The sequence below is a fragment of the Salarias fasciatus genome, chromosome 11, assembly GCF_902148845.1.
Source record: "Salarias fasciatus chromosome 11, fSalaFa1.1, whole genome shotgun sequence".
Taxonomy (NCBI): Eukaryota; Metazoa; Chordata; class Actinopteri; order Blenniiformes; family Blenniidae; genus Salarias; species Salarias fasciatus.
The window spans coordinates 5,384,989-5,411,463 of NC_043755.1; the positions used below are offsets into that span (position 1 = coordinate 5,384,989).

The 26,475-nt window shown below is 44.2% G+C and overlaps 1 protein-coding gene across 3 annotated transcripts; it reads left to right on the forward strand.

Annotated features, from left to right (window-relative positions):
- Positions 1-5,894: 5,894 nt before the first annotated feature.
- Positions 5,895-26,019, forward strand: zbtb7b (zinc finger and BTB domain containing 7B). 3 transcript variants are annotated; one of them, XM_030103756.1, is made up of 4 exons: positions 5,895-6,376; positions 8,126-8,250; positions 21,675-22,744; positions 22,954-26,019. In XM_030103756.1, exons 3-4 carry the CDS (start codon positions 21,681-21,683, stop codon positions 23,585-23,587), a joined length of 1,698 nt encoding a protein of 565 aa, XP_029959616.1. In that variant the 5' UTR covers positions 5,895-6,376; positions 8,126-8,250; positions 21,675-21,680; the 3' UTR covers positions 23,588-26,019. The 3 variants fall into 3 exon arrangements, with proteins under 3 accessions (XP_029959616.1, XP_029959615.1, XP_029959614.1); XM_030103755.1 differs by having other exon boundaries at positions 5,896-6,376; positions 8,126-8,225; XM_030103754.1 differs by lacking the exons at positions 5,895-6,376; positions 8,126-8,250 and adding an exon at positions 19,062-19,301.
- Positions 26,020-26,475: the final 456 nt, after the last annotated feature.

The following is a 26,475-nucleotide window of genomic DNA, read 5'->3' on the forward strand; positions in this document are numbered from 1 at the left end:
TGTGTGTGTGTGTGTGTGTGTGTGTGGCACACAATGCTGCTCTGCTGTGCACCGTGGCTCTCTTGATTTTGTTCCACCCTGTACTGTAAATACGTGCCTCTCCGTGGGTCTGTTGTACGCTTCCTCACTCCTCGGCCTCTTTGTCTTTCATCTCTCTCTCTCTGTCTCGCTGCCTTTCATCCCATTTCACAGCTCTGGTCGCTAACTGTTTGTTTGACGCTCACAGACTGGCTCCCTTTCTCTCGGTTTACCCGACACTTTGCTCTCTGCTACCATCAGCCTCATGTTCAATTGGCAATCTCTTCCTTCTGTTGCCCCATGACACTGTTTCAGTGCCATTTACAGTGATGTTTGATGTTTTCTGTGGGTAGCAACAAGGCATTTCTGTCTTAACCCCTGATACCATGTTGCCTAGACTATATATATTTAAGGACCAAATGTTTTATTTTTTATTTATCACAGCTTTAGCTTTTGAAAAGAAGTAGCTAATAATGCGGTCAAGGAGACAATGCTGCGTGTGGCATTGAAAGCGATGATTCTGCTTGTGACAATGATGATGTTGATGAGGAGACGACAATGGTGTATATCTGGATGTAAGAATAAAGTTGATTTAGATATCACCTTGTTGAGTGTGCATTCGCTCCTTTGTGTGGCTGCATGTGTTTTTGTATTGCTGCGATGAAACCATCAAAACTGAACACTGACTTAATTATTATTGCTGTGGTGGAGCTGGATCGAATAAATATCTCTTTTTTTTGTAGGTTTCTTCAAATCCTTCAGAGTAATAACATCAACTTTGCTGTTACAGATTTTAAGACACTCAACCAAGAAGAGAATAACGTCCTCTTTGTCCCAGAATCCTTCCATCGCCACCATCTTGTCCTCATCGTTCACATGATTGAAGAAGCCTTGTCCCTCTGCTTCAGATGCAAACAGGAGCTTTTATCACACACACATCTGCAAGCCTCCTCTGATTGTCAAGTGCCAACTGCTTCAAGGAACACTTAGGAAAAACAATTTTGGCAAAGGCAGGGCCAGATGCTTAGTTCTGATGATTTTGTGAATGTAGTGGAAGTAATGACAACTACATTGAACAGTGACAGACTTGAGGCTAGACGATGCATGAGTCTCATGAGTCCATTTGTGGGTCTATTTGTTGATGTTTTGAAAAATGTATGTTATTCCAGTGGGCAAAAGGTAGAACAGATGATGTTCAGGGTGGGTGGAGTCATTTACATGTCAGTGGCCTTTGTTATATTTCAGTGTTAAAAAGTGTTTTTTGGGGGGAGCGTTCTGTTTATGCCTTGCTCTGCCGCCCTCACCATCTGCTTGTTCTCTCGTGTACAGCTAACAAGCCACTCATAGGTCGACTGATAGATATATAATTGATTTAATATCAGTTTTCCAAAACTATTACATTTTTATAATTTCATTTCATCAGCAGATTTTTATTTTTCATTGAATGGATTATCAGCTGGGCTAATTCCCCCTCGAAACCCAGTTAAGGTGGGATCCTGGTGACTCAGACCGCCATTCATGATCTGGATATGCAGTACGCTGCGAAGTCCCGACTCCCGATCTCAATCCCTAATCCCATACCTCTCAGCAGAGGGCAGGCGCACTAGAATTCAAGGTTAAGCTTTTGACTGTTGGGGTACTTAAATCTCTGCTGCTCTTGAAAAGAACCAAATTAATATGTGCCTTCAGGAGGGCGGATTAAGGTCTCATTGATACACCTGCTTCTCCTTCCACTCCTGTAACTCTCTCGCCCATACACATTAATTTTCCCTCCTCTCTCATTTGTGTTCAAGAGGTTTTCAACTGCCCTTCAGCCCATGTGGGTGTTGAATAATTTTTTTCACATATACAAGTTAAGAGGCTTTCGAACATTGGATTTACACTTGTTATTATGTTCACTGTGTTTCAAAACCCCCTGCTGAGTCTCACAAAGCAGCGTAAATGTGTTGGTAAACAACTGATTGCTTCGTGACTTTTCTATTATGCTGTTTAGCACTTATACTGAGATCACATTGAGATGGAGTAACTATTGAAAAACGGCACAGTGACTACATTCATCATGGAAAAAAAACCAAACCTTCCTGCTGAAGTTAATATACAGGTTTAATTTATTTAGTTTTTTCATAGTGTAAGCACAGAAACTTAAGAAACTTAAGTTTCCTCATAATTTATTCCAGTGAAACGCTCAGTATTTCACATCAATCATAGAGAAACTAAAAAATGCTAAGCCTTTTTTGCTTACTTTTCCATTAAGGCATATAAACTAAGCAAATCAAAAACAGTGTCTCAAAATACTATTAAACTGAATGAAATCAGATGTTTGGGGGGTTTTTTTTAGGGCTAACCCATTTTCTACCCAAGCATCTTCAATGCTGCAGTGGGAGGAAACCCACACATACAGGGAGAACATGCAAACTTCACAAAGAAAGACCCGGCCTGGATTTGAACCCACTCAGACCTTCTCACCATGAGGCAAGAACCACTGCACCCATAAACCATTTTAAAATGAGTACAATTTTTGGGATTTGTGAGTATAGTAATAACTGACAGAAAATGAGTTTTGAATGATATTTACATTTTTTGAGATGTGTCTGTGTAAGAGGCATTTTGACAACAAAAGATACATATATGAAATGCATACAGTCCATAATGATGCTTGGAAAAGTTACCAGAGTGGAACGTTCCATTTTCCAGTTGGGAGCATTCCCAGGAAATAGCTTGTGGGTGCAAATAACATCATCCATATAACTAAACACACTAATTACATCATTCTATTTAACTCATGGTCATCTTGCATCTTTAACAGCAGGACTTTCATTCAATTTATCTTTAAAAAATATTTAAAGCTTCTAAGAAACCAGAAGCACATAGAAATTATACTTTGGCAGATTATTTGGTATCGAAACTAAAGCAAATATTTTCTCTGCTGAGAGAATAAATGTATGCTTTTGAAAAATTCTGATAAATTAATTTGTCACGATTTACCATTTTAGAATTAAGAAACATTATGATTAAATGTGTAGCTACTTAAGTATGATAAAATCCACTTAAAAATGATAAAATCAGTACTCAAATAATTTCACTTAACAGCAGTACATAAAAAAGTCAACTTAATTAATAGTCAGGAAGTTGGATTTTTTTCCAACTTCCTCATGAACTCATGAACGCACCACCAGAATGCATGTCGTCGCAATTTACCATTTAGAAAATAAGAAAGATTATGTACTTAAATTTAAACTGAATTAGAACAAAATCAACCTAAAAACAATAATTCAAGCACTCAAAAATATTCACTTAATTACGACGAGGAAGTGGGGTTTTTCCAACTTCCTCATCAACCCCTGAACGCACCACCTGTTTTCGAGGCAACGTTAAATAAACGACGTTAACCTGGAAACAGAGGGACGTCGAAACTGCCAATTAGATTAAGGTCTCTTTAAAGAAAGAAACTGAAGCATTTCACGAAGGAGGCGTCAGCGGGGCCGGATTCAACCTGCTGGTAACACCGTGGCCGCTAGATGGCGAAGACGCTTCAATAATCGGATGAACGCGGCAGGAAAAAGGTGCGTCTGTTCAGACCTCCGAATATAAGTGGCTCAACAAATATACATAACTGAAGTTTCATGGGGGTGTAAGTGAACTAATGAAATGATGCGACTTACTGGAGTTCAGTGGAGCCATAAGACTTTGTTGAAGAGGTTAATGATGGCAGACCAGCCTGGATTACCAGCCATGAATAGAGGTGGGGGATAAACAGGACTTTGCACTTGATGCCTGACGCTGCGGCTCTGAAATAGACTCAGAGGGAAGTCTTCATTCTCTTGAAACAAATTACATTGCCATGCACTTTAAGAAGCCAAATTATGAGAATTTTACCCTTTACAGCTAACCCTCTGTAGTGTTGTATAATGTAGTAATAGACCTCTACACAGAGAATGAGTGGTTTTTCTGACTTGGTGCTGTTAGAACAGATGTTCATGATGTGAACGGTGTGTTTACGTCCCGCGAATTTCCCATGCCGCTTCCTGTTTAATCAAACATTGATGATACTTGTTCAGGTTTTCTTAATCTGGACTAAATCACAATTAAGTTCTCTAAGCTTTCTGTAATATTGAGACTGTTGTGCACCACAAACATCTCAGGACAACATGAAATGCATTGAACAGACAAGTACACTCTAAACACAAACACTTAAACCAACAAAACAGAAGTTTTAAAATATAAATTTGAATAAAAAAAATCAACCTTTCAATATTGAATTAACAGCTCTTAGTTTTGAGACAAGTTCACTTTTATTTCAACTTTAATAGTTTGATTCAGGAGGCCTGTGAAGTGAAAATGACCACCACTCCTTTTTTGAGAAAAAAACGCACACACACACACACATACACACACACACACACACACACACACACACACACACACACACACACACACACACAGTTTTTTCCCTATTAATATGAAAAGTGAGGGAAATACACTCAATTGAAACTGAATAAAATTAGAAGGGGCTGTAGAGTGGTGGTGAGAATATTTGGGGTTGGAATCTGGCTTGGGCAGAGACTGCATGTCCTCCATGTGTGCCCATGTACGTGGGTTTCCTCTGGGTCTTCCAGTTTCCTCCCACAATGCAAAAAAAAGAAAGCATGCATTTTGGGTAAACGGTGACTCTAAATTGCCTGTAGGTGTGAATGACAGTGTGCAGGACTGTATTTGCACTGTGATGGGCTGGTGACATGTCTACAGTGTACCCTGTCTTTACCCACTGGGATCGGCTCCATCGCCCCAAAGTTAAAGACGTGTAGAGGATGGATGAATGAACAATAACAAAAACTGAAAACACTTGTTCTCATACTATGAAGTAACTGACGTTTTTATTATTACTAGTTACCCCCATCCAAGAAAAAAAAAACATTTTGGGATATATATATTTTTTTTTTTTCCTCCTGACCCTTCAGATCATTGACGACCATTCCAAGGGCCCCGACCCCCATATTGGGAACCGCTGCTCTCTAGCTTTCAGCATATGTGGTGTGCATGTAACATACTGCGTATCCTGATAGCAGAACCACAGCACAGGCAGAGATTTAGGGTTGGGGGGGGGGGGGGGGGGGGGGGGGGGGGGGGTAATGGGTGGGCTGGCAAAGTTCACCGCAAAATTATATATAGACTTCCTGCAGCCTCATTTCAAAACCCACCAACACACTCCAGGAGCTGCAGCGAGATTCAGGCTTTAAGAGAACAAGGTGATTCCCATAAAGTTTGTAACCACTTCAAACACGATGCATGTGCCTGTATGCGAGCTCTTCAAAGTAGATAAGAGCTTTTTTTCCCCTCCTGCGCAAGTGTGAGGCTTCTGTTTCGTTTCACCGCTTCTGTACACACTATTATAAACTTTCACTGGGGAAAAATGTGTCATTGAAAAACAACTGTTGCATGTTTTTCACTTGATCTTTAAAAAAAAAAAAAAGAGTGAAAAAAAAGTAATGAATGAAAAAGTCCCTGTGAGTGCTGCTCCTCGCTGCACAGGATGTGACTGAGTTTCATTGATCGCCGGGAGGCTGCAGGGCTCCCTGCTCCGCATCTCTCCGTCTCCTGGTCACCTCCAGGCGGGATCTGCTGAGTCATGAGGAGGGGAGGGGGGGGGCTTAAGTCCGCTTCCATTCAGAACGCTGTCATGTCCGACAGGTAGCCCGTAAGCAAAGCGCAGATCTCTTCCAATCGGCTTTCGCTGCCAGCTGGGCTCTACCCACCTTCACTCCTCCGAGATGCCCGGAGCGGAGGAGGAGGGGGGGGGGGAGGAGGAGGGGGAGGAGCGGGGTCTCCAAACCGGCCCACCTCTCTCCTCCCTCTGCCACGGACGGCACGACAGACACCGCCGCCGGCCTATAGCACCGGAGCCGGACCCCCTCCGTGCGCGCGCTCCCTCCCTCCCCGTGCCCTGCCCACCCCGGCGGTCTCCTCTCCAGCCCTGCCAGAGCCAATCCGCGGCTGGGTGTAAGTAGGGCAAGCCGCTTCCTGGTTCTCAGAAAGGAGGAGCTGGGAGTCGGAGTGGGCCAGCGGAGGCGGCAGGCGGGGGGTCAGAGCAGCCCAGAGAGCCGGCGGGGCTGCAGACGGGACCGAGTCCAGAGCGGGACCACCAGCGGTTTGGAGACCGGCGGAGAGCCAGCGGGGCGCGAGCTGCAGCCCACCGGGAGCCGTGACACCCCCCCACTCACTCCCTCCGGCCCAGAGCAACGCCAGAGCGGCGAGGATTTAAAAAGAAGAAATAGAAGAAGTACACAAGTCGGCAGGGTGGGACGCAGTAATCCAGGAAGTGTGGAGGCCGGGTCAGGACAGGTGACACACCGGCGCTCAGGTAACCGCTCCACCTGACCGCGCACGTCAAGCCCGACACGCACAGCTCGCGTACCGGCGAAAAAGAGTACTTTAAGTGACATGTCTGTCCCGCATGACAACGCCGGCTCGCCTCAGCCTCCCTCCTCCCTCCTTCCCGGTTCTGATCGGGGTCACGGGAGGACTTTCCACGTCACGCGCATTCGGTAACTCGCGTCGACATTTCGGGCTGCGCGGCGCGTTTGTGGTTGTTTCTTTTCTTTTTCTTTTTTTTTTTTTTTTTTTTTTATAAAGCCGTGCTGTTCACCCGTTATTACTGTGGATCAGGTGCGTGCGGGTGCGGGCGCGCGGCGGCCAGGTGAGCGCGGAGGGAGCGGGGTCGCCGGGTACGCTTCTGGAGACTGGCGCTGCTAATTATAGCCGAGAACACCGGCTGACATCCAAAACCTAACCTGCGCTCTCACGCACATCACCTGCCTCCGCGCCGCTCGCGGGCACGCGGTTCAGTGGATCTGCTGGATTTAGCCTCTTGCGCCTAAATGATCTCCCTCCAGTGGTCTGTTAATCATCATTATCATCATCATCATCATCATCCCAGCCATGGCGCACCCAGTGTTTTACTTTAATCCTGTCACTATCCCGTGTTACAATAGGATGTGCCCAGGCTGTAATGTGAGGTTGAGGCTCCTGCCTCCATCCTGGGTGGGGAGGCTGTCATGCCAGTGGGCTTGTGTGTAAATGTGCGTGTCATTGCAGAGGTAGATGTGTTGCTGACTCGCCCCTCCGACAGACCGGCCAAACAAGCTCAACTGGCTTGGGTTTGGTTTCCTTGTCTTGGGCACAGTTTGTTTGGTTAAATCTTTAGGCGCACATGCAGGCAGTTAATGGCTCAGGCCTGCTGGGTTCAGGTGCTGTCAGAACTTTTCTTTATTTCTTTTAGGTTATAGAAATATCTTTTACTTGTCCCTTGAAGCGATGGGAATGGTCGATCCTGCCTCCTGAGGAGAGGGAAGGTTCTGGGAAGAGAAAGCTCTTGTAGTTTTTTTTTCCGTGTTGTTTTTGTTCTCTGTGTACCAGTTACCACCGTCATGTGACCGGGCTTTTCTAATGCTCTCTCATCCTGCGATGGTTCTCCACATATGGAGGAGCCATCAGGGTTTTGAAATAAATTCTTAATGCCGGCTCTGTTCGCCCTAACTTTGTCTGCAGCATAATTAGACATCTGTGCCTCATCCCTCACTCCTGCTGTCCTGACATGACCTCCATCCTGCACTGCTGCCTACAGGCCGGCTCCTCGGAGCGGATGTGTTTTCCTCTGATGCTCAAACTCAGAGGTTTCAATGAGGGTTTTTTAATGAATTTTCACACCGTTTAAGCTTTTTTTAAGACTAAAAACTTCTCCTGCTGTTTGCTTTCTGTGCGAGGTTGTTCATTTGGGTTTTTCCAATCTTTCTGCCTGCACCAAAGTCGAAACCATTTGGTTTCTATCACGCTCACACACACGCACACGCGCGTGCTTCACGTTACTCTTGACCCATCATATGATAGCTTACTGTATTGTGTCATCCTCATGTAACTAATGCTAAAACACTGCATTTCATCAAATAAAAAGCAAAAAAAAGAATAAGAAATAAACTTCTCCATTAGTCAGCGCTGACTGTTTTCTCAACATTGGTGCATCATGTCTTAGTGTTTATTCACACACCCTCTGGGAGAAGTAACACTCAAATTAAATGTGATTAATTCAGTTGAACCTCTGTCCTTCCCTCAGGCCTCTGACCTCTACTGATCGACCGGGGGGCCGCCGAGAAAGAAAGTGAGCGAAAGGCAGAAAGCAGGCTTCCATCCACCTTTGGGTTTATGGACTGGAGGTAGGATTTACACCAAACAATAAAGGTGTGGCACTGGTCGTACTGTCACCCCGGCTGTTTTATCTATGCTGTCCAGAAATAGCCTTAATGATTTAAAGTAGGACAGACATTAGCCCGATGCTCTAGCAGCGCTTCAGATTAGTAATCTGTGGACTGTGTCATCTGAACGTACTTAAAGAGGAAGATTTTAATGCAACCGAGCTGGAAAAAGAGATCAGAAATCCTGTTCTTCACATTTACGGGAGTTGGTTTTGTTCTTGCATTGTGTTGAGTCACAAAAGCCGAAACACAAAACACAACATGTTTAAATTCAGTTGATTTCTTATTGGTTGTAAACCAGCCGATTGGAAGTATTTCACCTGGAAAAGTGTTTTAAATGGATTCTATTTGACTAATTTCTGTGGAATCGGATGAAAATATCAACTTCACTTCAATCTGTTTTGTTCTGTTTCAAGATGCGGTTCACACCACAAACACTGCAAGGGGGTCAGACCTCTTAAAGCTTCACGAGAGCTTCTTAAAGACATCCACATCCCCGGGAAAAAAAAATATGAGCTGAATAAAGTGGTCAAGTAGTTAAATATTTTATAGGCAACCTGGAAGTTAACTCCTCTGTGGTTTGTTGGCTGCAGACGCTGTATAACTCCTACTGGCTTTTAAGAACGGCGCAGGAATACATCCAGAAATATACCCTGGTGCTTAAAGCAGGCAGATGATATTTATAGGCCTTTGTTGGACAATTAACAACAAATTAGCTTTTGAAGAGCTTTGGAGCATAATTGACATCATTATAAGAGCGGCGTTCAGCTGAAGCACACAGAAGACACACTCCTCCAACAGCTCCTTCAGCTTCAGCTGCATTTACACTAAGAGCAACAAGGAAATGTTTGAGTTTCTGAAACTTTATTCATTTAAATACTCATGGAGCCGGAATTATATTTTATACACACAAAAACCTGAAAATTTACAAATGGGAGCTTTATTTCTAATTGTCTTTCTCTAAGCTGTCAGAAAGAAATACTGTGTCTTCTACTCAAAGTAATTTTTTCAGGATTGAAGTGAATCTAAATTGTGTTTACTTTTCTTCAAACAAACCCCATTGTCAGTTAATAACTATCTCTATACCCAGCTGTGAAAACTGAGCCAGAAATAAAGAAAACAAACCTTTATAAATAGTTCAGTTACTGACGTTATTCATTTCTGCAGCGAGGTTTTACTCATACAGGCAGAAAATTCAAACAAAATCCATGCAGAAAAGCATTTGGAAATCCTCAACACACACACACGAGGACATAGATAACATTGTCGATGCTGTTAGAATTAAACAAGGGTGTATTTATTTCCTGAAACCACCTGCTGGTTCTCCTTCCCTTTAACAGTAATTGCTTCAAACTATGTAAAATCCCTTCAAACCATACGAACAGTGCAAAACCGTCAGAATGTTTTGGAGTCTGTCCGGGTTGTGGGGAAAATGCGCTTTGCAGTTATTCAGGTTCCAGTTTGATCGACTTCGGGGTTCGGGCTGTCTGTGTGTCGTGGGCCACCTCGGCTGACAGATCATGTGGCTTTGCTGGAGTATGACTGGTGACTACCATGTGTCCGCACACTGGTGGGGAAGAGGGAAGTGACATTGAGTGGTCTGTCAGGCGAAGAACGCACACACACACACACACGCAGACAGACACACACGCTCACACACACACACACACACACACACACACACACACACACACACACACACACACACACACACACACACGCTCACGCAGTGTATATTTTGCACTGGGTTCCAGGAAATACGTTAATTAGGGCATGTGAACCTATATAAATTCCCCCTTTTCTGACATTGGTCTTTCAGTTTCATGCAAACCAAGTGAGTGGGAGGGACGTGGGGGTGGGGGGGTGGGGGGAAGGGGAAGGGAGAAACGGGAGTTGAAAGAAGTTAATATTTGAAGGTTTTTCAACATTTCAGCCCTGGTTTGGACTCTTCTCGCATGCTTCAGTTATTCCAAGTTAATATTCCAGGTATTCTTACTTTGAGCGTGAGGAGGAGTGCTTGAGCGCAGGAAGCGAGGAGAAAGTACACCTCTGCCCTCAGACCAGGGTGTCATCCTGCACATCCACATCATGATAGTTCGATTTACTCTTTATTTTCTGTATATTCTTACTATTGCTCCTCTGCGGCGGCTGTTCAAACCACTATTGTAACTGGAAGTTGCCTCCACGTAAAGATGAGCGTATCAAGGCCTCCTGGACGAATGGCGTGTTTCGCCATATATGGTGGTTGTTTCTCCACATTTCAGCAGTTATGGCATAGGGGTGACTACACATTGTAATCCAGTCTGCCGCTGCTATGGCTAAGTCTTGCCCCCACTCGATCTGTGTCAATAGGGGAAGTTATGTATCTGCCATTTCCTCTTTTCAGTCATGAGTTTCTGTAGCGTTTGACAGCCCTCTCTTCACTCTCGACCACCAGCCTCGCGGCCCACGCCACCCCAGCCTTAACCAAGAAGCAGGTGGCCGTGACTCTTCTTCTTCTTGTAAAGAGTCAGCAAAAGAGGGAAGGAAAAAAAAAAAGAGACCCTGAGAAAAAAAGGCTGCAGGCTGAGGGAGCGATTGTGATTCAGCTCTTCTAGTAACAGTGCAATTGTTTCTTAACAGAGCACCGAGCAGGTGGTTAACATAAGTCGCTACAATGAAACAACACGTCAGGGAAAGTGAGAATAAACACCCAAACACGAGCAGGTACAGGGAGGTACTGATGCCGGCCTGACCCCTTTATGTGGGGTTCGGAGGGGAAATCCGTCTGAAGCTGCAGGCTTTCACGGCCATCAGCTGCTTTATGGGAATGTGAAATCACTTCATCGTGTTGATAGTTAATAACCACTGATGCAGGAAAGACATTAAGATGTTTGCATTAAAAAAAAAAAACAAAAAACCCTCATCTGTTGGCGATGTTTAGTCACCAGTCTTAAAAAAGAGATGCACAGTAATTTTTTTTATTTTTTTGCTATACGTCTACCAGGAATGAAACATTTCGGTTGGTCTGTTGCCGGTCTTACTGTCACACACGGGTGATGTAACCCTGGTTTGTTGCCTCTCCGAACCGGCGGTAGTGGGTGATGCAAGCGTGCACCATTCAGCACAACTGCTCCAGCCTGTGCTTTATTTCATGAATTGCAGTTACAGTAAATGGAGCCGTGTCCTCCCCTTCCCATCCTGTCGAGATGATTTGTCAGGAAGATGACACATCTGTTACTCATTTCATTTTGTTTTTTTTTTTTTGTTTTTTTTTTTCTTTTAATATATCCTCCGTTAGCCGTTTGCATGCGTTTGAGTGTGCCTGTCGTTTATCTCTCCATCTGTGCTAGTGGTCGACCATCTTTACAGAGCACAGGAAGAGGAAACTGATCAGGATCACTTAGTTTTGTGACATTTCTCACTGAGCGTGTTTGTGTTCCTGTTCTTCTGTGCTGCCTGGTGGGGATGTCAGCCGCACTGCACACTGACCAGTGGGGTCCCATCTCGCTGTGGGGGGGCAAAGGTTTCCCTCCCCTCAAGGAATATCATAAAATTTTCATGTGGAGACTTGTTTTATGGTTAGACCATGGTGAGGTTAAGGTTAGAGTAAAGTATAGTTAGACAGCAGTCATGGTTGAGGATATGTCATTGTAATGTTGCCTAGAGGCATGAAATGGTTGTCATTGAGGAAATCTATACATTTTTAAATAAGTAGTAGTTAAATATGAATTTCTAAGTGTGCGTGGGTGTGTGTATGGGTGCATGTGTGTTTTTTCGCAACATCCTTCATCCTTCATTTCATGAGAAGAGCAGCAGCGGTGGCGACCCTCCCCGCGATGTGGCAACCTAATGGACACACAAGCCTGGGAACGTTGCTGTTAGGTTTTCTTGCGAACAAGTTTTCATCGGCATTAGTGCTTTTGCTCGGATCATACTGTCAGTGTTTATTTTATACTCGTACTCCACATGATCCAACACATGCAGTTTGACTCCAGGTATAGTTTTTTTTTTTTTTTTTTTTTTTTTTTTTTTTTTAGAGGAATGATTACTTTTCCTTGATCAACTTGTTAGATTGTAGCCAGGGTTTGTTGTGTTCCTGCTTCAGCATTATTAGGTAACAGTAACTATTGATACTAGGCCGTTGAGCTATAGATGCACACAAACAGGCCTGGTGAAAGCCATTGATGCATTTTCTTGCATTACATAATGGCCACATTATAAAACATTTTTGTGAATAAAATCATAAAGTGACAGTGTCACTCAGTACTTGTGAGTAACAACAGACAAACTTTTAATAGTTTGTAAATATGTGTAACAGGCAATCCTGTCTTTCTTTCTTTTTTTTTAGGTCAAGTTCAAAACAGGCTGACATTGACCTCGACTGAGAACTGATGATGTACATAATCTTAAATACAGTTAATAAATGTGTGTAAATGATATAATTCCTTCTCGTTGTATGATGAGTGCAAATTTGCAAATTAAGTGACTTTAGTTTGTTTATTTTTGACTTGTGGCGCGCACTTACATAATTACGCCTACACAGTTCACTTTTCATACACACCCGCTGAGTTTCAACAACTCCGTTGATTAATTTCAGTCAGTTTGATTGCAGCAGCGATCCTTCGCGGCTGAAGTGTTGACGGTTTTATTTCCACTCGCCGTGCAGTCTCGGGTCTCTCGGTCGAGCTCAGATCCGATCGTACGAACCTCAATTAAGCGGCGTGTGTAAATTGTGCTTTTGTACCCAGCGTGGCAGGATGCAGAGTTCGATTCGCCCACACACACCTTGATGCTCCAGCAGTGACTTGACTGTGGAGTGCTGGGGGCAGAAAGTGCTGACCAGATTAGGAGCTGAGAGAGAGAGAGAGAGGGGGGAGAGCAGAGTGTGAAACCACTCCGTCAGCAGGCCGCCTCTCTCACATCTGTGTGTGTTCTCCATCTTTGCGTGAAACTCCCTTTTGGTGATGCTAATCATAGAGGTGGCTGCTACACCACATCTCTCCCATAGACATCTGCGCACACACACACACACACACACACACACACACCTGCAAGGAGACTCTTGCTACTTCCTGTGGTGGCGTGCATGTGTTCACCTCTCGCTCGATCACTGTTTATCTCCCAGTCGTCATGCCGCGGCTCCTCTCCCTTCTCTTTTTCTGTCTCCCCCCTTCCTCTCCTCTTGTAACTGAACTCTGTCGACTCTTGTTTCATGTCTCCTCGCTAACAGAGATTGTTCGAGGCTGGGACTAGATTTTCCCGTCTTAACCTCCCGTCTTTCTCTCCTTTATCTCCCCGAGTATCTCTACGCCCACTCCTCACTCGTTCACCCACTCACTTACTGTTATGTGTCTCTCCTCCCCCAGACACTCTTCTTATTCTTGTGAGTTTTCTAAGAATGTGTGTGTTTTTAGAAAAAGTGCCTCCCTCGTGTTCCTTTTTTGCTTTTGTTGTCTCTGCTCAAATCTCAGACCATTTTCATCTTTCCAACCTCAGATTTGATTTCCTTTCCTGCTTTTTTTCTTTCCTTCTCTCACTCCGGCTGAGATTAAATCTCAAATCTGACACAGTGGATTTGTTTCCAGAGAAACAAATCCACATTATATTTTTTTAACACTACATGAATTTCCTATACTGTGGTGTGTGAGCGCTTACAGAAATCCTGAGACACAATAACTGTAAATGAGGAATATTTCTATTTATTTTCAACAGTAGTGTTCATTTTGTTAGACATGTTACACAAATCTATCTCCCCACAATGCATGTCTTTAAAAATTGAGGGAAACAAAGTAAATAACTAAATAACAACACAATAGTTTAAATAAGAAAAAAGAAAGCAGGACCCTACCTTTATTCTTTAAAAAATCAGTCAATGTTTAGTTGGAATTGTTAAAAATACACTTGAGGTCACAGAAGCTTTGCTGAAACACAAACCAGAAAAGTGTATTTATACAGGCAAATAATATACAGGTTTCTCTCTAAACAGAATATTAATTAAAAAAGTGAATCATTTTGTTAGTTTCTTTGCTCATAACAGAGAAATAAACTTTAAAGCAAAGTTTGAAGCTTTAATTGTCACAATAATGTTTAAACCATAAAAATATGGGAAAATCTGATTACTAGTTTACTAATATTTTGAGATACTTTTTTTTTAGATTATGAAGTAAGAATAATTCAAAATGTTTCCGTTTGCATGATTAATCTGAATTTTTTGGACATTTAATTTAGTTTTTTCTACTTCAGTCTAATATTTCTGAGATGTGCCAGTAAATCCAGTGTTCTGGTATAATGACTGCATGGCATGGACAGGTAAATAGAGATGGGATGAATTCCATTTCATGTATTTTCTAAAACAATTCCCTTTAAACAATTTGTCTTCCAAAAACATTTTCACATTACTTTGAGGCATTTTTTAAAAAGAATAATGTGTTTCTAAGCCCTCTAGTGAAACTTTTCAAGGTAAAACTTTTATCCACCCATCTTTAACCTGGACGGACTGGGGAGGAGAGGATACGTGCTCCCGACCGTCTTGACGAGCAGATAATCCTCCACACTGGGGCGTTCAGGTCTGGCATGCAAACGGGCTGCTGGAGTGCTGTGGTGTGGGAGGGCGAGGGGATAAGGGCCTCCGCTCTGCCAGCCAAATGAATAATGTAATGTGTTCTTGGAACTAAGACCACAGCGTGCGCATGCGTCACACGCTACACACACACACACACACACTCACACGCACGCACACCCACACCATAATGGCCCAGTTACAGTAAGGACATGGGATGCCTCAGCCGCAGGGGCTTTCTTAAAAAAAAAAACAAGTGCTAACTTTTGTTCAGCAACACTTCATCAATGAGCTTCCTCTTTTTCAAAGTCCTCTCTTGCCCGGTCATTGCAGGTTGCAATTGAGCTACTTATCGCAGCGATCTCTCCAAGTCTCGTCTTTGACAAATTCAAATGGTGATTCAAATTCCGCCGGGTTGTGTCTGTTTTTCTATCTCCTGGCGGAATGCAAATGTGGAGTCCGGAGGGAGCTGATGGGACGCGGAGCAGGTGGAGTTGGTGTTTTATCTCCCAGCAGGGACGAGCCGTGTTATTAGAAGACCTTGGTGTGTCAGGTCAGTTCGTGGCTCTCGCGCCACGCTGCGGTTTTTTGGACACGTCGGCTGTTTAGAGTGCATGCTGGGATCGTCCCGTGAGAGAGCTGTGCAGGACAGAAAGCAGCAGCCGCTCTGGTTTGGCAGACGAGAGCGTCGTGTCGCCTCGTCTCGTCGGTCTCATCCCCCGTTTCCTCCTCCTCCTCCTCCTCTTGCTCTTCCTCACAGAACGTGTTCCAGCACCACACACACACACACACACACACACACCCCACAAAACCCCGAATAAGTTAGGTGCAAAGGCAGTTCTTTTTTCTCAACATTTAAAGTCTGTCAGACTGGGGGTAGGAGTGGTGAGAGGGAGACCAGGGTGTGGAGGAGAAATGGTATGAGCTTCAATCTTACTTTTCATGTGTTTAAGCTGCTTTATTGTTCTTTCTGCTTGTGGTTGTGTAGCATCACGATCTGATGTGTTGTTCTTAGGTGTGTGTGAGTCACTGTGGGCCGTTTACTGAACACAAAAGCTTGATGTTTCATTTTCATATCCAGAAAATAGATAGGAGGGGGCACAGTGTTTGCCAAGAGCATTTAAAGCTATCTAAAAATGTCACTCATGTCTCTCTTTAACATTTAAATTACTATATAGAAATAATAATTCCTTCAAGAAATGCCTTTTCAGGATTTATTCTTGTTGTTTTTGCTGGCATTATTTTGTTTTCTTTCTTAGAATGATTTTCAATCCATTCATTCATTTTCCTCTGGCAACATCCAGGAGAGAGGCTTCACTTTCGTTCTCCAGTGCAGTCGGAGAGATATTCATCAAAGCTTATTTGAAAAACATACAGAAATACTGAGAAACTGAAATCAGAGACACAATCGGTCAATCCCAACACTTCTGTTCACATTCCAGGCGGTTGGTGAGGAGGCTCAGGCTGCCCGGTCACATGACTGCAGACAGAGTATTTATTCAGCCACAAGCAGGTGTTTCACTGTCGAATTTTAACTTGAGAAAACATAAAAACTAGGTTTAGACGGTTTTTTTTTCAAAACAGATTAATAACTGTATTCATTGTAAACATTTAGAAATGGCCTTTGAATTGTTCCATTTCTTAAAAAAAAAGGTTATGTACCCACGGTTAGTATTAACCAGCATGGATACATGCACACACACACACACACACACTGACAGTCACAAACACACCCGGACAGGCGCTTTGGAAAACATCTGACATCAGAATTTGTGAAAGCATTTCTCCCCCTCGGCCTCGGTTTTTTTTTTTTTTTTTGCGAATAGTATAAAGTCATATTTTCCCCCTTAGTGCTGGAGCCTGATATAATTGAGGGGGACTGGGAAAACTTACAGCCTTTAACGGAAAATAAGAGCCATAAAAATAATACTAACAGTTCTGGTTCCAGTCAACACACACTCTTTAAGTGTGTGCAGTGGGCCTCCATGATATAGGCGATGGATACTGTACCCAGAGTTAACGCTGAAGAATAAATCTTTGTGTGCAGGTTGGTTCAACCCTCTAGCTCTCTTTTTCCTGGCCTCCTCGTCACTAGTCTCTGTTTTTTCTTCAGAGCTGCTCGGAGTCGTAGGACTGGACAGTAATGGCGGATTTAAGTTTCCATTTCCTCCTCAGTAAAAAGAAATCCATGACAGATTCTCCCCATTTCATCTTTGCTTTATTTTCATGATTTGCTTGCAGCAACTCGGCGGTAGATGTGAGCTGATGACAGTTCACCCAAAATCTGGATTAAACATTTGAAATGAGCAGGTTTTTTTGAGTTTTCAATAAGTTGGTGAAACTTTGTCTTAAAGGAGGGGAAGTGTGTGCACATAATGAAAGCTAGGGATGAGGAAACGGCAGCGCTGCAGAGGTGGTGAACTCTTCTGTCTTCGACAAAACAGTGGGAGTTGAGATAATGCGAGAAAAAAGAGATGAGACGGTGTTGCAAAAAATATTGTTGTAAGATGTACGTATTCAATATGAATACGCTGAGGAATAGCAGATTTCAGTGAGCATTTGCTTGGTTGCGCGCTATCGGAAGGAGATAAAGCATTAAAAAAAAAGTGATTTGACTTTAGGGGACTGAGCAAAAAGTACTATTAATAAACTTATGACAGGAGTTAAGATGTATGGAAGCGATCGAACAGCTGTCCGTGAAATGACGGTACTCTTTGTGCAAGACTAAATATGCTTGTGGTATCTGTCTGTGGGCTGTTTTTACATGTGTAACAGTGTGTTGCAAGGTTCAGCGGCTCATGCAGACACGACCTTGACGAGCAACGAAAAACAGAAACAAGATGCTGAAGGGGGGGGGGATACGAACGCCGTGTGTGTGTGTGCGTGTGCGCACGCGTGCATGAGTTCGTTTGAGTGTGTGTGTGTGTGTGTGTGTGTGTGAGTGCCTGCCTGCATGTGCACGCATCACGATGTGTCAGTATTCAGTGAGTCACAGACAAGACAGAAAACTGATGGGAATAGTTGCAATTTCTTGTCAAACTTATTTCTTTCCGAGTACGCCCATGTTCTAAGGAATAGGCCCAAAATAACTAGCTCGAACCACCAACCACCCATGATGTCTTTATTTTTCTCTCTCGCTCTCTCGCTCTCTCTCTCTCTCTCTCTCTCTCTCTCTGTCTCGCCCCTGTGCCGGAAATTTAATGTGCCTTTTTTTTTGAGCTCCTCCTAAAACTCCTTTGTGTCTCACTTTTGTTGCACTGCTTTTACTTGTAGTGTTTGCTGGTAGCGGGGGGGAATTTCTGAGCATTTCATCTTCCGTTCAAGCGGTGTTATTCACAACAATATGTTTAGTGGAAATGTTTACACTCCGGTGTCCTTTCTGTGCGACATCGGGTGGTCTGTTATCGTGTCCTGCTGCCGTGAGACAAAATGTACACACACAAGGTCAAGTCATGGACTCACACCTTGGCCTTCAGATACGCGAGGCAGTGAGTTTTCCGTGGGATAACGTTCTTCAGTCATCATGGCTCCCCTCTACTCTGGCATAATTATAAATCTTGAAGGGGATTTTAGGCAATCTTTATATTTTTCAGTGAAATCAGTTATGGTAAAAAGGCCATAAAACTGTGAAAAATGCCTCGTGTACTTTTGTAAAGCACAAGACAGTGACCTGAAATCTCACAGTGTTCAGTTTTTGTCAGTGTCCATGTTTAGGATGATGAGGGTTCAGAGGCAGAGCTCAGTGCACTGGCTTGTCTCTGTGGTATGGTGAAATATGGTTTAATTGTCATATTGCAGGTATCTGAATGTTTGTTGCAGGGCGTATTATGACTCATAATGGCAATATGATTTTGGTTCTTACGGGGTTGTTGAGATGTGGTGTTTTTTTTTTTTTTAACTTCGTTTCAATAATGGTGCGATATCTGATGTGTTTTGGTTGAATGTGCAGGTTTCCTTCCTGTTCAACCAGTTGAACTAATGTGCGTGGTCTGAAACTTAAACGAGGTTTTGCTCTTGAAGTCCCACCATGGCCTGAGCTACCCTACAGTCCTTCTACCTGCCGGCCTTCCTGTCAGCAGCGACACAACGATCAGGAGATAGTGTTTACCGGAAAGTGTTCGGAAAATGGGCTGTTGGGTTTTGGAGAGAGGGGGCGCGTAGGCGACCCGGGGGGGAGGGGTATCTCTGCGTCTGTCGTCGTCACTCTGCACCCTCCTTTGATACAACAGGAAGGAGAGTGAGCGACAGAATGCGTGAAACACGTAGACATCCCCAGGGATGAGCGCTTAACCCCGACTTCTGACAGAGACATCAGACCTTTAAGGTACACATCTGAGGGTGGAAGGAAAAAGGAAAAAAAAAAAAAAAACCCAAAAGAGGTTTTGAAGGGCAACCAGAAGGAAAAGTGACTTGTAAAGAGCGAAAAGATGGATGCCACGAGACAAGCGCTGCCTCGTCTCCAGATGACTGTGCCCATGCCCATGAATATGGGGAAGGTAGGACGAACACGTCAGACTTCCTGGGTGCTTCACCTCATCCTTGAATCAAAAAGACACGCAGGATGGCAGTGAGGAGAAAGTTTTTGGTTCACATCAACATCGGTTGGCATTTGAGAAGAATTTGTGTGATTGATTGAACTATTTCTTTTAATTGTTTTCAGGGTGGAGTGCACTTGTGTGTGTGTGTGTGTGTGTGTGTGTGTGTGTGTGTGTGTGTGTGTGTGTGTGTGTGTGTGTGTGTGTGTGTGTGTGTGTGTGTGTGTGTGTGTGTGTGTGTGTGTGTGTGTCTTAAATAGTCTGTCGTTAAGATGGTCACATAACAGGTTAAATGTAACAATGGAGGGTGGGGGGAGCCACGGACTGGCACGCAATGAAAGTGTGTGGTACATGTATGTGTGTGAGAGAGCTCCTGTGCATGTGTGTGTTTAATAGGGTGTGTTTTGGAGCAGGTTAGTCAGGTGAACGTGCTGTTGTTGTGCTGAGCCCTCTGGGCACTGTGTGAAGACTGTCATTGGACGACCAGGGGGCTGCCAGTTGCTATGGGAGGGAGACGAAGGGCAGGGAGGGGGAATCTGGAGGGTGACTTGTTTGTGGAAAATCAGGTCTGCTCAGGTGTGTGACTGAAATCGTCAACCTGGTGCGGTACGGACAGGGTGAGGCGCGAGCTTAGGGATCCAAAGAAGGGAGTTGTTGGGTCTTATTACCAACCGACCTTGTTACACCTCACAAGAGGAAATAAGGAAAGTCGCTGTCCTTACTTGGCCCTCTTTAGAACACTGTGCATTTTTAACAGGGCTTGTACGGAAAGATTAAAAACCTGTTTGATGCAAACTTGAAGAAAATCGTCACACGTTTCTCAATCGCTAAGCCAGTAAACCGCATTTACAAAACTATCTCACAAACCGTGAAGTTCTTAAAGATAATTAGTAATAACCCTGCGCTCCTGCAGAGGATGGGTTTTACACTTGTTGCTTATCTTATTCTTAATGAACATTTTTCACACTTTGACAGCAAAGCGTGACCATAACTCCGACACCGCTGTCATATTTTACACACAACCAAAACTGAACCACGTGATCGATTAAAAAAAAAAAAAAAAAAAAAAAAAAAAAAAAAAAAAAGGCCGGAAAAGGGTGAATTCAGCGTCCACAGCCGGCTCACACTCATTAATCCACTAACAGAAACATTCAGAGCTGCAGAAGAGCTGAAAGGAGGTGATGGTAGAGAGTGAATCCCCGCGACACTGATTGGACTGATTTTAGTATAAAAGTGATTAATGTTGATATTATTGTGTCCATCATATTATTTTCTAAATGCACTCATAGTAAATATTTTGTGTTAATTAAATACATGCTTTGGATGCCATGTCCTATAGTACTTGGATGAAGGATTTTTCTTTCTTTTTTTACTTGCAGTGTGTTATGATTTCAACACATTTAGTTATGAACACAGCATGACTGTTTTTTATCTTAACATAAAAGCCTGGATCTGTGAGTGTAGGTTTTTTTTTTAATTGTGATTTAAAGTTTCAAAAAAATGATCGGAAATTTTTGTTTTTTGTTCTTTTTGGCGAATCACGAATGGAAAAAAACTATAGGTGTCAACCGTAACCCATCACACTCATTGTGTGTGACGTACGTACGCTTATCGCAGCACGCACAGAGGCTGCAACTCTTCTCTTGATGGGTTTTTTTTTTTTTTTCCTTATTCTTTTACTGGTACTCCCCCTTTCACTCAGTCTATAATGTCACTTCCTCCGTCGGCTGCGTCTTTTTCTCCTCCCCCTTCAGTCCTCGCCTTTCGTCTCCAGGTATTTTAATCAACCAGTTAATGCTATAAAGGTTTCACATGCGATTTAACCTGCTGCCCTATGCTTACAGCACCAGCGGTACTTTGCATAAGACTATATCTGTTCCAAGTTTTGTTATTTTCTCTCTCTCTCTCTCTCTCTCTCTGACGATTATTTGTTGTATTCTTGGTTTTACACACACTTAGTCTGCCTTTGTTGCCTCCATGACATTTGTCCTTGGATGCCCCATCCCCCCCTCCTCACGGCTAAAATCACCGCATCCTGATTTAGTAATCTGGAGCGAGGAGATACGAGGGAGTGAGGAGGGGAGGATCATGGGGGAGAGTAGTTGTTAAGCCCTGTTTAAATTGTCCCTCACGTGAAAGCTAACTCCCGATGTCTGACACGCTACTAAAGGTTTACTTCTGGGAGAACTGTGGCTCTCCTTAAGAGGTGAAGCGTTTTCTCTCATTCTTTGAAACTGCAAACGTGCCTCAATTTGTCTTAGAAAACTATACCAATGTCTTTGCAATAGATTCAGACCCCTGACGTACTTCGACCCTCTCTCCACTGAACTGCAGGTGGCGATGTCTCCAGGAGAGGACGGTCTGATTGGGATCCCCTTCCCGGAGCACAGCAACGAGCTCCTGTCCCACCTCAATGACCAGAGGAGGACGGGACTCTTGTGTGACCTCACCCTGACCTCGCGCGGCGCGCGCTACCCCACGCACCGCTCCGTCATGGCCGCCGTCAGTCTCTACTTCCGCGGGCTGTTCGGGGCGGAGGAAGGTGACGGCGGCGGCGGAGGAGGCTTCAGCGTTTGCCAGCTGGACTGCGTGGAGCCCGACGCCTTGGACGCCCTGTTGGAGTTCGCCTACACCGCCACGCTGACCATTCCCAGCTCCGGGATGAAGGATGTGCTGCGCGGGGCTCAGCTCCTGGGCATCCAGTGCGTGGCCGACGCCTGCAGAGACATCCTGGGCGAGAACGCAGAAACGGAGAAGGAGATGGTGGAGGAGCAGAGACCCCAGCAGGTTGATGCTGAGAGCATGATGGAGACCAGACTAGAGAAACCGTCCCGAAGAAAAACGGACAGGAAGAAGGTGAGAAAAGTTGGGTTGGGTCACATCAGCTCCTCGCCTCTGAACCATCTACCCACCTCCCCCGTCTCGCACCACTCGCCTGCATCCGACAGCTTCCGCTCCCTGCCCTCCACCCAGCCGCCCAGCCCTGAGCACGACGAGCTCTTCCTCAGCCCCCGGCAGAACGGGGATCCGAGGGAAATCAGGGAGCCGGGAAGAGGGGTGACTTTAAACGGAAGGGTTCCTCACTGGCTGCAAGAACGACCTCATTTAGCTCATCCGCCTCCCCTGGCTCCCTTGAATGACAAGCTGTCCGAGGATGAGGAGATGGAGGGCTTCGGCGCCGAGGGCGTGCTGATCGGAAGCACCTCGATGCCGACTTCTGTAGCCGAACAAGTTGCGGCCGCGTCAGTCACAGGAGGGGGGAGGAAGAGGAAGTCTCAGACCCCTCAGCAGTGTCCGGTCTGTCAGAAGATCATCCACGGAGCCGGAAAACTGCCGCGACACATGAGGACGCACACAGGAGAAAAGCCCTTCCAGTGCACTGCCTGCGGAGTTCGCTTCACCCGGTAAGGGAGCTTCTACCTCTCGACACACAGATCAGTCAGAGTGCATGGAGAGGGTTCTCAAATTATTGTCTGTCAGAAGCACTAAATAGAAATTATGATTTCATCCAAATTCTAAAATGTCTGTAAGTTTTAATAATAATACACAGATGTTGATGTATTGCCTCGTTGCCGTTTATTTATCCTTTATCCTCTGGTCTACTTTTTACTAGCAATGACAAGTTGAAGATCCACATGAGGAAGCACACCGGCGAGCGTCCCTACCCGTGCCCCCACTGCTCGGCGCGCTTCCTCCACTCCTACGACCTCAAGAACCACCTGTCCCTGCACAGCGGGGCGCGGCCCTTCGAGTGCCCGCTCTGCCACAAGGCCTTCGCCCGGGAGGACCACCTCCAACGGCACCGCAAGGGCCACAGCTGCCTGGAGCAGCGCACGCGCCGGCCCAGACGCGTGCCCGAGCAGATGGAGGACGGGAGGGTGGACGGAGGCATGAGGGAGCAGTCCAACCCGCTGGAGGCTCTGGCTCTGCAGGCCCACTCCTCCGCCTTCTTCACCCGCTCCATGCTGGAAGGCGGGGGCGGGCCGGGCGCCGGCCCCCAGCTGATGTTCGATAGCGACGCAGAGAGGGAGCGGGTCCTCGCCCTTCAGGCTCTGGCCCAGCTCGGCCCTCACAGGCTGGCCGCCTACCCCGAGTTCATCCTGCGAGGGCTGGAAATGAGAGTCGGCAGAGAGGCGGAGGGAGAACACCCCGGGAGGATCCGCACGCCGCCCGCACAGCGGAACCAGACAGCCCATGAAGTTGGAGAGGAAAATGGAGAAAAGGAAGCGGAAGAAGAGGAATGGTAAAAGATGAATCCATGGTGTAGAATCTATGGTTAAATTTAAAAAAAAATAAAAAATCACTCAGGTGGCTGGACTAATGACCTGCTGCTCCATACAGAGAGCACTTAAAACAAAACTAGATAATATCAAAAGGAAAAAAAAAGGAAAACGGGTTTTCTGAGATGTTTTAAATGTTTGTCTTCTGGTTGTTGGCATTTGATTTGTTTATGAATTTAATTCCTTGTTTGCTGTTTAAGTTCAGCTCCTTTAGATTTGAACTGTTTCTCCGTACTTTGATTTAGATGTTGTTTTCTAGCTGGTGTGTGTTGAGTGTGTGGGTCGTTGGGGGATGCTTTTCACTATGCAAACTAAAATGCAGGCATAGCGGGACATTCGGAGATCTGTATTTTAGCTACAACTTAAGTTGATTCAGGTGCAATTCAGAAATCATATCACATCGAGATTGCAAAGAATGCATTAGTGTGTGCTCTGTCCTCTGGTGGTGACCAGTGGAAGCGCAGTTTGTGTTGAAATGTGCATTGTAAGCAATAATCCCACCTGTTCCAGTTAGTGGTCGAGCCCATGTTTTGATTTGGTGCTTAAACCAAAGACTTTTTTGTTTTCTCGCAGGGAGAGGAGGGCGGTGAACTGTAGCCAATGTTGGGGTCAAAGAGACGTCTCTTCCCGACAGTTTTGATAGCCATGAGAAAGAATCTGCTTCCATTTTTTTTGAGTGTTTCAGGGCTGCAGAGCTCTGTGTTTGATGCCTGACCAAAAGAGACAAAAGTCTGGGTCAAAGAGTTGATGTGATTAATGTTGAAGACAGCTTTTTTTTTTTTTTGTTATTTGGAAGATATGGATTTCAGTCTTCCATTGCACTCATTGGGGTTCTTTGTTTGGAAAATAGAAAATAAAAAAAGGAGGGGGGCAAGGTAAAGATGATGAATGACATGACATGCCCTCTTTTCTCTATTTATTTATTTATTCTTATTTATTGTGGCTTTTCTGCTGAAACTCTTGTGTAAGACCAAATCCAGGGTTGGACCCAGATCATAACTCATTCCTAATTTAAGTCTTACTAGAAGCTGCATTCTGCTGCAAATATTGTTTGCTCAACATCTCCACGTACCTGAGCGCCTGTTTAAACAAGCTGAGTGTCTTCTTTTGGCCGTTCTTCCTCACGCGCATTCTTTGCACAAGTGACCCCCGTCAGGTTCTGCAATATCTCAGATACATTCCATCCTTCAGGGTAGAGAGAAGGGAAGAGAGGAAACTTGGTACACACAATGACTCCTCTGCATGATTTTTTTGTTATTTGTTTGTTTTTTTGGGAATTGAACATCTGTGTCACATGTTATTCAATGGCTGTTCTAATCCAAAGGGGCCCATTATCCTTTAAATCATCTGGTTTTGACCAAAGACTTTTAAGTCTATCCATGCTTTCTTTTTTCCAGTACATTAACCCCGCTGCAACCATCGGTCACTTTAAATGACAGCGGTTGTTTGTTGGTTTTTTTTTCTTTTTTTAAATGCATTTTTTTCATATTATATTATTTCCAGTCCTCCTGAAATCTGGCAGAGCGTGCTGTATCAGTTGTGCTGGTCTGGCCTTGTGGCCTTGTCTGCTCCTTTGTTGTGTAGTAAATCTTTTTTCCAGCTTATTTGCACTATGAGATTTGAGAGCTTCATGCTGTTGTTGTCTTGACCTTCAATATTTAGTCCATTAACTCACTCAGTACCATTTAAAATTGTGATTAACGATACGTCTTTAAATCCCACATTCATGCTATTCCTTCTGCATAGTAGCGTTTTAGTCAAATATATATATATATATATATACATTGGGATGAAGTTGCCTTAGTTTTTTTTTTTTTTTGTGCTGCAACTATTCTCAGGAAATCTTGAGCAATGCACTAAGTGATTATTGAGTTAATATCAAATGGGAAGAGACTGTTTGGTGCTGTCGGGTGATTGACGCTCTTCTTGCAAATGTAATGCCAGTAGTTTGAAAATATTACGTTTTATAGATTTTGTATTATTTCATCTGACGTTTTTTTAAGATAAAAAAACGAACGAATGAAACCTAGAGATAACAGTAGTGAAAGTAAACTACTGGCCTTACTGGAACCAGACGTACTGGAAAGACAGTACGACGGTTGGTCCTGTGCATGAAGGGTGTTGGTGCTACCCATCAGAGCTTTATGAATGAATGAATGAATGAATGAATGAGGGTTAATTGATGCCAGCTGTGAAATGTGTGTTTCTATGTGAGCTGTTTGTTTTCTTGGCTTTGGTGAAGGGACACGGGGGTTCGGTCTCCTGAGGAGAGACCCCACTTTCAGGGATACAATTTTGTCTTTCAGGTTTTAGTGGACTTTCTCAGAGATATGAATTCATTTTCCCATGATTTGTTTCAGTTCATGTTAAGAAAATAAAGATATCTAAGCTTGCCTTTACCGTGTTGCCATTGTTTCTGTGTGTGTGTGTGTGTTTTGTTCTTTTTTTTTTTTTTTTGTTATTGTAGTTTTACAACTTCTCCTGTTGGACTCATTTATTTCAGGGGCCACTACAGTTTGACCTCAGAAGGGCAGGATGATAAAATGATGTTTGTCCAAGTTCCAGTGTGAACATGTACTTTCTGAAAAAGTTGACCTTTTATACACTTTTCTGAAGAAATTTAATTGGACTTTTAAATCATACCTGACACAACACTGTTGCTTCCCAAAAAGCAGGATTTCTGCAGTTTTTAGCAAGTACGTTTTCACTAACTTGTCCTGATCTGCCTTTACAGTGCATGAAAACTGTTGAGTAACCTACTGGCAAACTCCGCTGACATTTTAGTCAAGGACTTTCATAAGATCAAACTGATTTCACTAGTATGTGGCGCCTTAATTAACATTAGTCTGACACTC

Bases quoted from the DNA above. Each gene is read 5' to 3' on its own strand.
- zbtb7b (XM_030103754.1), top strand. From the start codon at position 19,233: ATGGATGCCACGAGACAAGCGCTGCCTCGTCTCCAGATGACTGTGCCC. The intron at 19,302-21,674 runs GTAGGACGAACA...ACTGAACTGCAG, and splicing joins TGCCCATGAATATGGGGAAG to GTGGCGATGTCTCCAGGAGA. The intron at 22,745-22,953 runs GTAAGGGAGCTT...ACTTTTTACTAG, and splicing joins TGCGGAGTTCGCTTCACCCG to CAATGACAAGTTGAAGATCC.